Genomic DNA, 12,677 nt, shown 5'->3' on the forward strand with positions numbered 1-12,677 from the left:
ATATAAAGAGCAAAGTATATTGTATTCTCTTGGCAGACACATGCTATAGACACTTTTTGTGATCAAATCATATAAACACTCTTGTGATTTCTAATCCACAACAATCCGGGCTTCGAGTTCAGCAAATTCCTCGTAAAAGACCTGTTATTGTACATCCCAATTATTCATCGATCCTTTGTGTGATAAGTTAACCCTATATTGCTTACCTTCAAGAGATCAATACCATGCTTCACATCATCTGTGCCACCCACTTCACGAATAGAATGCATGCTGAGCTGAGGATTACCGACATCTATTTTATCATGCCCGACAATTTCCATAAGAACTTGTTGCCCTGTGCATTAATCCCGACATTTTTGCGCACTTACCAACGGTACGCAAACCTAGCTTAGCACTCAGCATAGGGCCAATTGTAGATCCGCATGGACTATCGTTACGGACAACGAATTCCTAAAGACAATGATGTTACCATTAGCATGCATACATACATGCATGTACCATATCCTCTCCTTGTACCTGGATGGGGATGCTGTGCTTTTTGGCAAGCTCCTTCAACACTAGGCTAGTCACAGCGGTAGTGGCATATCGCTATGTATGATTCATGATGAATAAAATGAAGATCGTTTCATAAAAGAAGGGCTACTTACTTGGTTAGCATTGATCTTGATGACGGTACCCTTATGCATGCGAGGACGGTGGTTGGATTCATGCTTTTCAGGGTAGTTGGGGTGGATGGCATGGGCCATATCAGCGCTCACGAGAATACTCTTGTGCATAGCTTCTTCAAATGCAGTAGGCGATACATCAGAACCAGACATGAGCTGAGTGGCTGCAAGACGCTGTAAAGTTACTGGCAACAAGTTTGAATCAGCGCCATGAGCAGTGGTGCTTCCAATTTCCTCATTGTCAAAGAGTACAGCAATACGCATGTTGGTATCATTCTCAACGTTGGTGGCTTCAGTCAAAGCACGGATGGAGCAGTACGACATTTCCAAGTTGTCCAAGCGAGGCGAGAAGATGAATTCGTTGCAAATTCCACCAACAGTGGATGGCTATCACCTGATGTTAGCCTTCCTTTCCCCCCAAAATGATCCTCCTTATATTCCTTACCTGAGTATCGTAAAGAGCAAGCTCGAAATCACGGATTTGACCAGCTAACCATATTCTCAATGTCAATATCAAATACAAAGATGTGGAGTGTAATTCACTTACGCTTAATCTTCATTTCTTGTGCAAGAACACGAACCAACAAAGGATGGTGAGCCTCATCAGCTTCAGCCTTATCCGACTCAGCAGGCTTGTTGAGCTCCCTGATTTCAATCGCATGTTAGTTTTCTAGTACAGCTTTTCGTATAAGATTTTCACTTACGCCTTGGTGGCAGTAGCAAGGATAGGTGCAAGTTGTTCCTCCTTGTTGAAAGTGAACTATGGTATCATATAAGTACAAAGATCTAAAATCGTATCACACCTTCGGTTACATACTTGGTCATTGGCTGTACGATCCAAATGGATGGCGAGCGTGGGAATACGCAAAAGAGGTCTAAATGCGATGGTCTGATATTAGATGTTGTACTTGGTATTGTCAAAGCATTGATGCATTTACCTGTTAATCTTGACCAAGGTGTGGCGATAAGTACCATCTTCTTGCTCTACCATAACACGGCCTGCAAGACTCAAATCACGATCGAACCACGTGTGCCTATCCAAATATGCAATGAGCAATTGGGTGAACGAATGCATTCCTTCCTCTTTACCAGATGCCACCACCATAAAGCTGAACACCAACTTCGAGATAGCCACTCTTTTCCTTGTTAGAGATGGGCTTGACCTTGAGACAAGGGGAATCGGTGTGTGCGCCGACGACAGAGAAGCCATTACCAGGTTGATACTTGCCACCAACAACGAAGCCGACAATGGATGAACCGTTACGCGTAAAGTAGTACTTTCCATTGTTCTTGATCTTGCCGTTCCAGTTGTCGCGTTCCTTGATCTCTTCAAAACCTGCCTACAAGTGGTTTTCTTCAATGAATACAGAGCCATCCATATGCATCCTATATCTTACAGTACCTTCTTCAAGAGCTCGGCAGCTTCGTGCGTGGCATGGAATGGCGAGGGCGACTTGTTGACAAATTCGATAAAGTCAAGTGCTGTTGTAGACATAAAATAGAACGTGTATGAGAGACGAGATTGACACCAATAAACGCTTATTGTAAAGTACCTTGTTGAGGAACTTTGGGATCGCACTACACAATGTCCTGATGGGTCAGTTTACCATGCTCAAAGAACCCATTCTCCCTACCCAATTGAATGCATACCATGTTTTCTGGTTCAAGAGGAAAAGATTGTGGGAAACTGCTGTGAACGTGTCTCGCGTGCGGGGTCATACCAAGACGGGATAAAGTTTCCCAATACACAACATGTCCTTTCCTTGCTGGTAACGCCTTTTGCATACGAGGTCGTCCAATGATCAATGCCCTTGACTGACGCACCCATGTTTGTACAGCACCTGATAATGCTACTTGGGTCCTTGCATTCAACATTGCTTGGTGTACTCACAAAGAATGATTGTTTTTCGGGAAAGGATGGCGTGTAAATTCGCCCAGTGATGACTTTGAAAGATGTCATATAGGGTGCCTGAAATACAAAGTAGAAAGTGACACAAGGACAAGTGATGTAAAGCACCACAATGTTAAGCACTTGTATATAAGATGCCATATCCAGCCTATGCGTGCTACCTACTATTACCCTTGTAGTGGTTATATAAGGACGACAATGAATGCCGTCATTATTCATTTCTATAACAAAGAATTGGCCAAGTATAAAGAAACATCACTGCACCACCGTAGCTCTTGCTTGTACTTTAAATCAGCGAGATCATAGAGAGAAAAAATGTCTCAGAAAGGAAAAGCGGAGCCAAATGAGAGAGAAAATAGCCACCTTTTCTTCATTGACTCTTCCATATCAATTGCCTTAAGATAGCTTGGCATTTGGTGTTTATTGTTTGCATCGATCTGCCATCAGCCCATGACAAGTATGGTTGCTAGGCTATCTAAAATCACACACCATCAGCTAATTGAGACTCTGCATCATCGCATTGAGGCCCTTGGACAAAGGTTGATGCTCGAAACGATGACACATCACATGGAGATCCATGTGTAGCGCCCAATTTTGACAGCGAAAATGTCCAATGTCGTTTGCTTATTAATCTGCTCAGGGCGGGGATGAGATCTACTCCGAATCAGTATAAGTATCCCAACACCTGGAAGAGTATTTATATGGCTGATACGGTGTGTGTCCCCGCCCAGGATGCAGTTTTCTTCTCCTAACGTTCCTTACTATTTAAAACAACATGACGGCCACAGTCTTTATCGTCTTCCACACCATACACCACCACATTTATAAGCTTTCACTCGAAGTTCAAAAGGGATTGGAAGCAGCTGGTGTCACCACCAAATTGTTCCAAGGTATATATATAACCTCTCATATCATGCTCGCGGATCCATTGTTAAATTCTTTTGGTCATGCTCAAAGTACCCGAGACGCTTCCTGAAGAAGTTTTGACCAAGATGAAAGCACCCCCAAAGCCCGACGTACCTGTTATCACCGTTGATCAGCTTGCTCAAGCAGATGGTATCATGTTTGGATTCGGCACTCGCTTTGGCATGGTCCCTGCACAAATGAAAAATCTCTGGGATAGCACAGGTCAATTATGGGCCAAGCGTCAATTGGAAGGCAAATTTGTCGGCACATTCTTTTCTACTGGATCTCAGCATGGGGTAAGATCCACATTTTATTTATGCCATAGGTCTCGATGAAATAATACGATCTTCTCTATAGGGTCAAGAAACCACTGCTTATAATGCAGTCCCTTTCTTCGCTCATCATGGCATGATGTATGTGCCTTTCGGTTTCCCTAGCAAAGTATGATTCTCGTAACGCCATTCATTGATGTCGTCACTAATGAAGATGAGCAATAATAGCATATGAGTGATAACTCGCAAGTAATTGGTGGATCACCCTATGGCGCTGGTACATGCGTGTAAGTAATCGTCTTGCCCTTCGCTCATGCAAGCAATCATTGATCTAATACAAATGCAACCTATATCATAGAAATGGTGATCGTCCAGAAGAGGCTTTACAGATTGAGCGGGACCTTGCAAAACTCCAGGGTGAAAACTTTGGCAAGATCGTTGCAACCTATGTTAAAGGAAAACAAGCACTTGAGCAATAACAAAGCGCATCTGCATCACATACCAAGTTGTGAGTAAACCTCCTGCGTGGTTGGCTTACTATGTATGTTTGATAAACGTGTATATAAAAACATCATGATTGCATTGAAAGGAATTCGATGGCTATAAAAAACATACCTTTGAGCTATGCTTCCTCGAATGACAAATTCTCTGTAGTTGAGATGCACTGCTACCTCCCTCGCCATGTTACTACTGTATTTATTTGGATCTTCCTATGAAAAGATAGAAGGGGTGGGAGGGTCTCAGCGATTAGCAGTTGCGTAGGTTGCTAGATATCCTAGGTTGTAGCATGTTTTGACTAGTGATTGCATTGGCTGGATGTCTCAAGTGGTGAATCAAGAAAGTAAATCTTCCATATTAAGATTGGTTGTATTGATGGCTAAGTATGGATAATACTCACTCCACATAGAGGTTACACTAGGCCCAAGATATTCCAAGTACTCAATGGATCTCGTGGCTAAAGTGGCATGAAGCAGCTATAGCTTGGAAAATCACCAGCTTTCTTGCTGCAAGCTTACTACCTCTTCTACATTGGCACTCAGCCATTCCCAACTTTTATCTACTCCACCACAATGGAATGATGAGCCTGCTCCAGATTTTTCCTTCCATGATTCAATTTTCTTGATCAAGGTTGATTTGACTGAGCTACGCCTAAACAAAGAGTACATTATGCATTACCTATCTCAACCTGTGTACTCTTTGTTTGAGCGTACGTAGTAGCTCAGTCAAATCAGCCCTGATCAAGGCAATTGAATCATGGAAACGAATGTCTGGAGCAGGAGCATTGTTCACATGTCATAGGATGGACAACAGTGCCAATTGGGAGGAAGTGACTATTAGCTGCCAATGATGAGCTGCTATTGAATAGTGCATAAAGTATCATCCATCAACCCTTCCATTCATGCAAAACTGCTGTGTTACGCAAACACGCCCCTCTGAATCTTTTGCTCCGCCAGGATCTAGCTACTTCACAATGAACAAAGACCACTCTTCCTATAGCATCACGCTTACAGCATAGGTAAAACATAAACGTGCCTGTATCTCCAAACTTTACAATGAAACGTGGGGTTCTTATTAGAGCAATGTGCTCGGCTTGGCCAACAGCACCTTGTGTGAAAGTTTCGCGTTCAATGTCACAAACAGCCCAAAAAATATTTTTTTGGTCATCGTCGTCGAAGAGGTCGACCCTCAGATCCAGTTTGGCTGGTGGCGACATTGCGAATTCTGGGATTGGCAAGCTTGATCGTGAAACTTTCACACAAGGTGCAGTTGGCCAAGCCGAGCACGTAGCTCTATTCAAAACCCCACGTTTCATTGTAAAGTTCGGAGATACAGGCACCTTTATGTTTGTAAGCGTGATGCTATATGAGAAGTGGTCTTTGTTCATTGTCAAGTAGGTGGACCCTGGAGAGCCAAAGATGCAGAAGGACCTCTTTGGGTAACTCAGCTAAAAAGTCAGGACTTCAGGGACAATGCATGATAGGTACGCAACCCTCACTTTTATGTCATACACTGGCAGCTAATAGCCACTTTTGTGCATTCCCAACTTTTGTACATTCTATTGTAAGTGAACGATGCTCCTGCTCGAGACATTCATTTCCATGATTAAAGTAGGTTGATCCGAGCTGATTTGGTTGAGTTACGCTCACACAAGATTACATCGGTTGAGCTACATCGAGCGTGCTTTATGTCCAGAGTGATGTAATCTCTCTTTGACCGCAGCTCAGTCAAATCAGCTCGGATCAACCTACTTTAATCATGGAATTGAATGTCTAGAGCAGGGGCATCGTTCCCATGCAATGGATCTCGCAACAATGATGATTGGATAAAAGTGGCCGTTAGCTAGCAATACGTGCCTGTTCCTAGATGGTCCATAAAGTAATTATACATTGACCCTTTCATTCATGCAAACGTAGCTGTGTTACACAACACGACCCTCTGCATCTTTTGCTCTGCCAGGGTCCACCTACTTGACAATGAACAAAGCCCACTCTTCTTATAGCATCACACTTACAAACATAAAGGTGCCTGTATCTCCAAACTTTACAATGAAACGTGGGGTTTTGAATAGAGCAATGGGCTCAGCTTGGCCAACCGCACCTGGTGTGAAAGCTTCACGTTCAATGTCGCTACTAGCCCAAAAAATATTTTTTTGGTCGTCGTCATCGAAGAGGTTGACCCCCGGATCCAGTTTGGCTGGTGGTGACATTTGCGAAATCTGGGATTGGCCAGCTTGATCGTGAAACTGGCACACAAGGTGCAGTTGGCCAAGCCGAGCACATTGCTCTAATAAAAACCCCATGTTTGATTGTAAAGTTCGGAGATACAGACACCTTTACGTTTGTAAGCGTGATGCTATATGAGAAGCGGTCTTTGTTCATTGTCAAGTAGGTGGACCCTGGCAGAGCAAAAGATGCAGAAGGACCTCTTTGGGTAACTCAGCTAAAAAGTCAGGACTTCAGGGACAATGCATGAAAGGTACGCAACCCTCACTTTTATGTCATACACTGGCAGCTAATAGCCACTTTTGTGCATTCCCAACTTTTGTACATTCTATTGTAAGTGGACGATGCTCCTGCTCGAGACATTCATTTCCATGATTAAAGTAGGTTGATCCGAGCTGATTTGGTTGAGTTACGCTCACACAAGATTACATCGGTTGAGCTACATCGAGCGTGCTCTATGTCCAGAGTGATGTAATCTCTCTTTGACTGCAGCTCAGTCAAATCAGCTCGGATCAACTTACTTTAATCATGGAAATGAATGTCTAGAGCAGGGGCATCGTTCCCATGCAGTGGATCTTGCAACAATGATGATTGGATAAAAGTGGCCGTTAGCTAGCAATACATGCCTGTTCCTAGATGATCCATAAAGTAATTATACATTGGCCCTTTCATTCATGCAAACGTAGCTGCGTTACACAACACGATCCTCTGCATCTTTTGCTCTGCCAGGGTCCACCTACTTGACAATGAACAAAGACCACTCTTCATATAGCATCACGCTTACAAACATAAAGGTGCCTGTATCTCCAAACTTTACAATCAAACGTGGGGTTTTTACTAGAGCAATGTGCTCGGCTTGGCCAACAGCACCTTGTGTGAAAGTTTCACGTTCAATGTCGCAAACAGCCCAAAAAATATTTTTTGGTCGTCGTCGTCGAAGAGGTCGACCCCTGGATCCAGTTTGGCTGGTGGCGACATTGCGAACTCTGGGATTGGCAAGCTTGATCGTGAAACTTTCACACAAGGTGCAGTTGACCAAGCCGAGCACATTGCACTAATAAAAACCACACGTTTGATTGTAAAGTTTAGAGATACAGGTGTCTTTATGTTTTTACTATGCTGTAAGCATCATGCTGTATGAAAAGAGGTCGTTGTTCATTGTCAAGTAGTATGACTATAATAGAGCAAAAGATGCAGAGGGACATGTTGTGTAACTTGAGTCATTCAGCACAGGCGATGCATGATTCTTGTACACTATTTAGCAGGGGTGACATAAAATTTACTGTACCTAGCCACAATGAGCCACCACTTTTACTGTAGTAGCCTTTACTCGCCGATTAAATAATCAGACCCAGTGTACATTTGTACTATAAAATTGTCCATTTTCGGTTTAGCTTGTCCTTACTGTGGTTTGTTGCCTTATTGATCTGCTTTACTGTGGTTTGCTTTACCATATTGCCTTAATGAGCTGCTTTACTGTAGTAGACAAATGGTTTACTGTAGTAAACGTCCCACAAGAGCTACGTGCTGTTTAATGGAACGAATCGATGAAAGTGAACGAGTCACTTCTTTTAATTGTCATCCAATACCTCCTCAAGCAATTATACGTTTATGCATCAACGAAGGGTCACGATACCCTTGAATAAACCAAGCATCCCCCATACCACAAGTTGGAAGTGCAATCAGAAGCAACCATTTTAAAAGGCGTTTGAATCCCTTTGTCAGGAGCAGCTTCGAGCAGCTCACTATTAGTTTTACACCAACAATGTGAAAAGCGACTTTTTTTGGGCTTTTTTATCATCGTCGATGCGTTGGGGCACTGCTGGGACACTGTTATCATGGAATTCCATTATAGCGACAGCTGTATAGCTTCGTTTGTAATGCTGTGTGTGTTTGGTATATGGTTGATGGAGGAAAGATGGATTTAACATCATCACTCGCGACTTTTTTGTCCTTGCAATACATGCGGTTGAGAATCACTACTACCATTTGTATGTCATCATATGAGCTAGAAAGCTTTAGCAAATGTAATATGGTTGTGACGATAAAGAACAAAAGCCTCTTGACACGATGATGTAAATGATCCCATCTCGTTTTCCAACCTTCGTATTTCTATTCCCCCTTTCAATCCAGAAACCAACCAAGTAATCCACATCTTGCACGTATGAGCTGATAGCACGGTACTCTAACAATTATGTTGATTTCAGTGTTTATTCGATTGAGGTTGAAAAGAAGAAGAATGTAAATATGGTGGTAGGTATGATTGTTATGTGTCAAGTGGATATGAAGAAGATAAGAAGCTGCATCGCCCAATGTTGGGTGAATCACATAGAGCCAACGGGCATCATTGTGCCATCGTGTTGGCTGCTGCTAACATAAGCGTACTCATCCATGATACCAAAACAGCTGCTGTGTGATTTGAATCGAGTACTCCAGTAATCCATCCATGGTCATCAACCACCCTTCGTCAAAGCAATCCAATCCACCATCACCTTTAGCCGTATCCACATGCCATTACCCATCCTTCCTGCTGATGACATGCCAAGTACGTAACCTCAGCAACATTCCAAGATTCTCATCATTGCGCTTGATGGCATCCATCCATCGTAACCATTGCAAGCCCAATACGTTGAGAGAAGGAACCTCTGTGATCGCTGCTCATCTAGCCGTTGGTCTACCTCTTGTGTGGTCATTTTCTATCGTAGCTCAACAAGGTGAAGATTGCTTGTATGGTTGATATGGTGCCATGGAAACCAAGCATCACATTCCAACTAGGCCAAGGGGAACCAACCCAATCAATATCCAATTCCTTCCATCCCATATACCAAAGCAATATCCACATCCATATCCATAAGCAAGTCGTATGTATTGAAAGCAAGTTGCTACACGTAAATAAAGCTGCTTCTATATGATTTCTATCTGCTGTTCACGTAACAAGGGTTGCAAGGTAAGTTGCTGCAGTAGCTTTAGACAATGGAGTAAAGTCCTCGCTAATGGCAACTGCTGTTACGTTTGTTCGCGGCAGAGGGGCGTACAAGAGAAGGTGTAGTGTCAAGAAACGCTGATGTTGTAGTAGGAGGGTGTACACGCCATGGACTTGCCATTCAGTCAAAGACAATCGGATCAAGAGAGTTGTAGGATTGACATGGTGGGTTGAAGCAGGACAATCGTTCGTAGCTGGTAATTGTACTTGAATGGGGCAAGAGAAGATAAAGTGGAGGGGAAGAGCTGGAAATTAAAGTAGGTTGACCTGCCAGACACCTGTCAGACACATGCATGAACGCTGTACATCAATCCTTGATATTGAGATTGCCCAAGTGAGCAGCAAACACTTTGCGGTATAAAATGAAGAAGGGAATAATGGAGAAATGGATGTACATGTAGTGTGATGGTGTAGGTGTTGATGCCGATGCAGGCCGAAGAAAGGTGTACAATGGGCTGAAAGGATTAAAAGTGATGAAGACGAGGTGACAATGCCGAGCTAGTATAAGGAATGAGAAAAAAGAAGGGTGAAAGAGAAAAAGTGGAAGGTGTAAAGTTGAATTAAGATCGGATCACTAACGTTAACGGGTGATGATGCCGCAACAGGAGCATTGCTCAAGCTAGTTTGGATAGCAGAAAAAGTGATGATAATTGAAGGACTAGCAGTCTTTGACTCTTCACTTCGCTTGGTTTGAGCTCCATGCTTCGCTTCATGTCAAGGTTTGTCTTTAGCAGAGGGTGCTGGCTGCTGGGGGAATCCCCAAGCCAACCAACATGCAACATTTATGCATCAGTGCTTAACGCACATTGATGGATTAATGGTTATGACCACCTTTATGATTTGATGCTCATCTTTACTTTAATTCTTTATGCTATTATCGCTTGCCTGTTGTATGTCCCTGTACCATTCTTCCTTCCCCACCTTTTAATCGTTTTAGGGAATCACTACACCACACATACCAACAACTTTTGTATATTCATCCGTCATTCGCCATGAGGGCACAATAGACTTTGTGTTTTGGTGAAAAGTATCCAATGCTAAAATAGAAAGGAGGAGTAATGACATGATGCAAATTGGGGATTATCTTGTGTTCATCCTTTTCGTGTTTCGATCCGTGTGATGGATGGCCGAATGAATTAGAATAAACAATGCAAATGCTAAAGAGAAAAATTTTCACGTTACTCGTTTCCTTGCTACAGTAAACACACTCCATTTATAGTAGTCGTATGCTTTTACCACAGTAAAGGAGTACGTTTATGGCAACCAAAGGAAGACTGCTTTTCCTTACTGTAGCATGACGACTTTTCCTTACTGTACCGGAGTATTTTGGCAGGTGAATTGGATTTTACGCTGCGATTTAAACCAGCAACTACAGTAAGCTACAGTAAAAATCTGGCACCCCATTTAGCAGTAGTTCAAAGTGCCAGCTAATAACCCATTCCTCCCATTCTCCATTGTTGATCAATCCAATGCATGTGAACGATTGTCTTGCTCCAGCCCAGTATGCCCATCATTCAAGTTTCTTGATCCGAGAGGATTTGGTTGAGTTACGCTCAAACACAGAAACATCATCCAATATCAGAAGAGTTTATCTGGTTAGTTATTTGTAAACTGCCAGCTAATAGCCCATGCCTCCCATTCACCTTTGTTGCCCAATCCAATGCATGTGAACGATTGTCCTGCTCCAGCCCATCATGTCCATACTTCAACTTTCTTGATCCAAGACGATTTGACTGAACGACGCTCAAACCAAGAAAGGCCATCCAACCATCAGAAGAATCCTTTTAATTTCCACTTCTTCCACTCACAGCATCTTGTCTCTTCCTCCCATTCTCAACTGTTGCCCCATTCAAGTATACAACTACCACCAACGAACGATTGTCCTGCTTCAACCTACCATGTCAATCCTACGATTGTCTTGATTCGATTGTCTTTGACTCAATGGCAAGTGCATGGCCTGTGAACAGCCTTCTTGCCACTCTTCTACAACACAAGTCTCTTGACACAGCACACGCTCTTGCACGCTCCTCTGCCACAATCAAACGTAACAGCATTCATTCCAGCAATTGCTATTCATTCCATTGCCTCAAAGCACGTTCTTTATTTGCAGCAACTTGCCTTACAGCCTGTTTTACGTGAACAGCATATAGCCATTATATAGAAGCAGCTTTACTTACGTGTCGCAACTTGCTTTAATACACGCGAATTCTTGTACATATGAACATGGATGCCACTTTTGTATATGGATGGAAGGTTATGGATACATAAGAACTCTGAAACAGTGGAAGGGTGGAATGGGTCGATGGGGTTTCGCGTGGTATGGTTGAACTAGTTCCAGGCACTCGTGTCATGTGATGATGGAGCAGCTATGATATCAGGTTCTTGATGTCAATGCTACACCAGGTACAAGAGAAATTAGGTGAATTAAGCTTCCGCGCGGAGCGATCACACAAGCGCGCGCATAATATCCGAATCCTTGTTGGTGTCTTATTACGATTATTACATTTGCCTACGTTACTAGTCCAAATACTGTCTACATGCTCTAATTGTAGACAAGCCGATATGGAAGCAAATCTTTTGTGTGTATGTGGAATGGTAGAAAAGGGTTATCGGCATTATAGCTTCTATTTTCTTCACGTGCGTTCTAGTACTATAGCACAAAAAGCGGTAGGACAGTTGACGAAATCTCATCAACAACGGTTACATGTTGAAAAACAAGGCACACGTCTTATGCCTTGCTTGAGACTCATTGATGAGCGGAGCGGAAGGTCCCGGAAGAAAAGGAATTTTGTGTAAGCAATCCAACTTGTTGTGTTAAAACAATCTACAACCACCATTGAGGTTTGGTGGTTTTGAAGATAAGTGATAGCGATTTTCGCGTTGCTGAGCTGTATGGAACTTGATCTTAGGTTCAATTTCTAGAAAGCGGATCATTTGGTCGGTGTGTAGAACCAATGCTAAAGTCCCAATGGTGTTATTATTGTCCCATTCTTCTTGCAAAGATAATCTTCTTTGTTCATATAACAATCAGGGTTCATTGTACCCTTGTATTTGTGAAGTCATCAATTACCGCTGAAATAGCATGCACATGCCTAAAAGTGGCACAGGCCGCTGCCTATAGGCAATGTAGATTGTATATATTGTATTCCATGGCATAGGGCTCAGCTAGCACATGCACATTCGATATACAGAAAAGTCCGAACAAAATGGAAGGATTGT

The 12,677-nt window shown here is 42.8% G+C and overlaps 3 protein-coding genes across 3 annotated transcripts; 1 reads left to right on the top strand and 2 right to left on the bottom strand.

Annotated features, from left to right (window-relative positions):
* Positions 1–90: 90 nt before the first annotated feature.
* Positions 91–2,540, bottom strand: O0I10_005448 (uncharacterized protein; the record flags this gene model as incomplete). The annotated part of the gene is made up of 14 exons (XM_058485490.1): positions 91–141; positions 207–292; positions 369–450; positions 517–588; positions 648–1,052; positions 1,111–1,154; positions 1,213–1,310; positions 1,370–1,425; positions 1,483–1,540; positions 1,604–1,699; positions 1,755–2,005; positions 2,068–2,147; positions 2,219–2,243; positions 2,316–2,540. 14 exons carry the CDS (start codon positions 2,538–2,540, stop codon positions 91–93), a joined length of 1,629 nt encoding a protein of 542 aa, XP_058343637.1.
* An 809-nt stretch (positions 2,541–3,349) lies between these two features.
* O0I10_005449 (NAD(P)H:quinone oxidoreductase, type IV) lies at positions 3,350–4,264 on the top strand (the record flags this gene model as incomplete). Its single annotated transcript, XM_058485491.1, has 6 exons — positions 3,350–3,464; positions 3,532–3,776; positions 3,838–3,921; positions 3,981–4,039; positions 4,111–4,201; positions 4,259–4,264. 6 exons carry the CDS (start codon positions 3,350–3,352, stop codon positions 4,262–4,264), a joined length of 600 nt encoding a protein of 199 aa, XP_058343638.1.
* A 1,149-nt stretch (positions 4,265–5,413) lies between these two features.
* Positions 5,414–6,552, bottom strand: O0I10_005450 (uncharacterized protein; the record flags this gene model as incomplete). The annotated part of the gene is made up of 2 exons (XM_058485492.1): positions 5,414–5,542; positions 6,265–6,552. The coding sequence occupies 2 exons, from the start codon at positions 6,550–6,552 to the stop codon at positions 5,414–5,416; spliced, it is 417 nt and encodes a 138-aa protein (XP_058343639.1).
* Between the last annotated feature and the right edge of the window lie 6,125 nt (positions 6,553–12,677).

Source organism: Lichtheimia ornata (genome assembly GCF_029851405.1).
Source record: "Lichtheimia ornata isolate CBS 291.66 chromosome Unknown scaffold00022, whole genome shotgun sequence".
Taxonomy (NCBI): Eukaryota; Fungi; Mucoromycota; class Mucoromycetes; order Mucorales; family Lichtheimiaceae; genus Lichtheimia; species Lichtheimia ornata.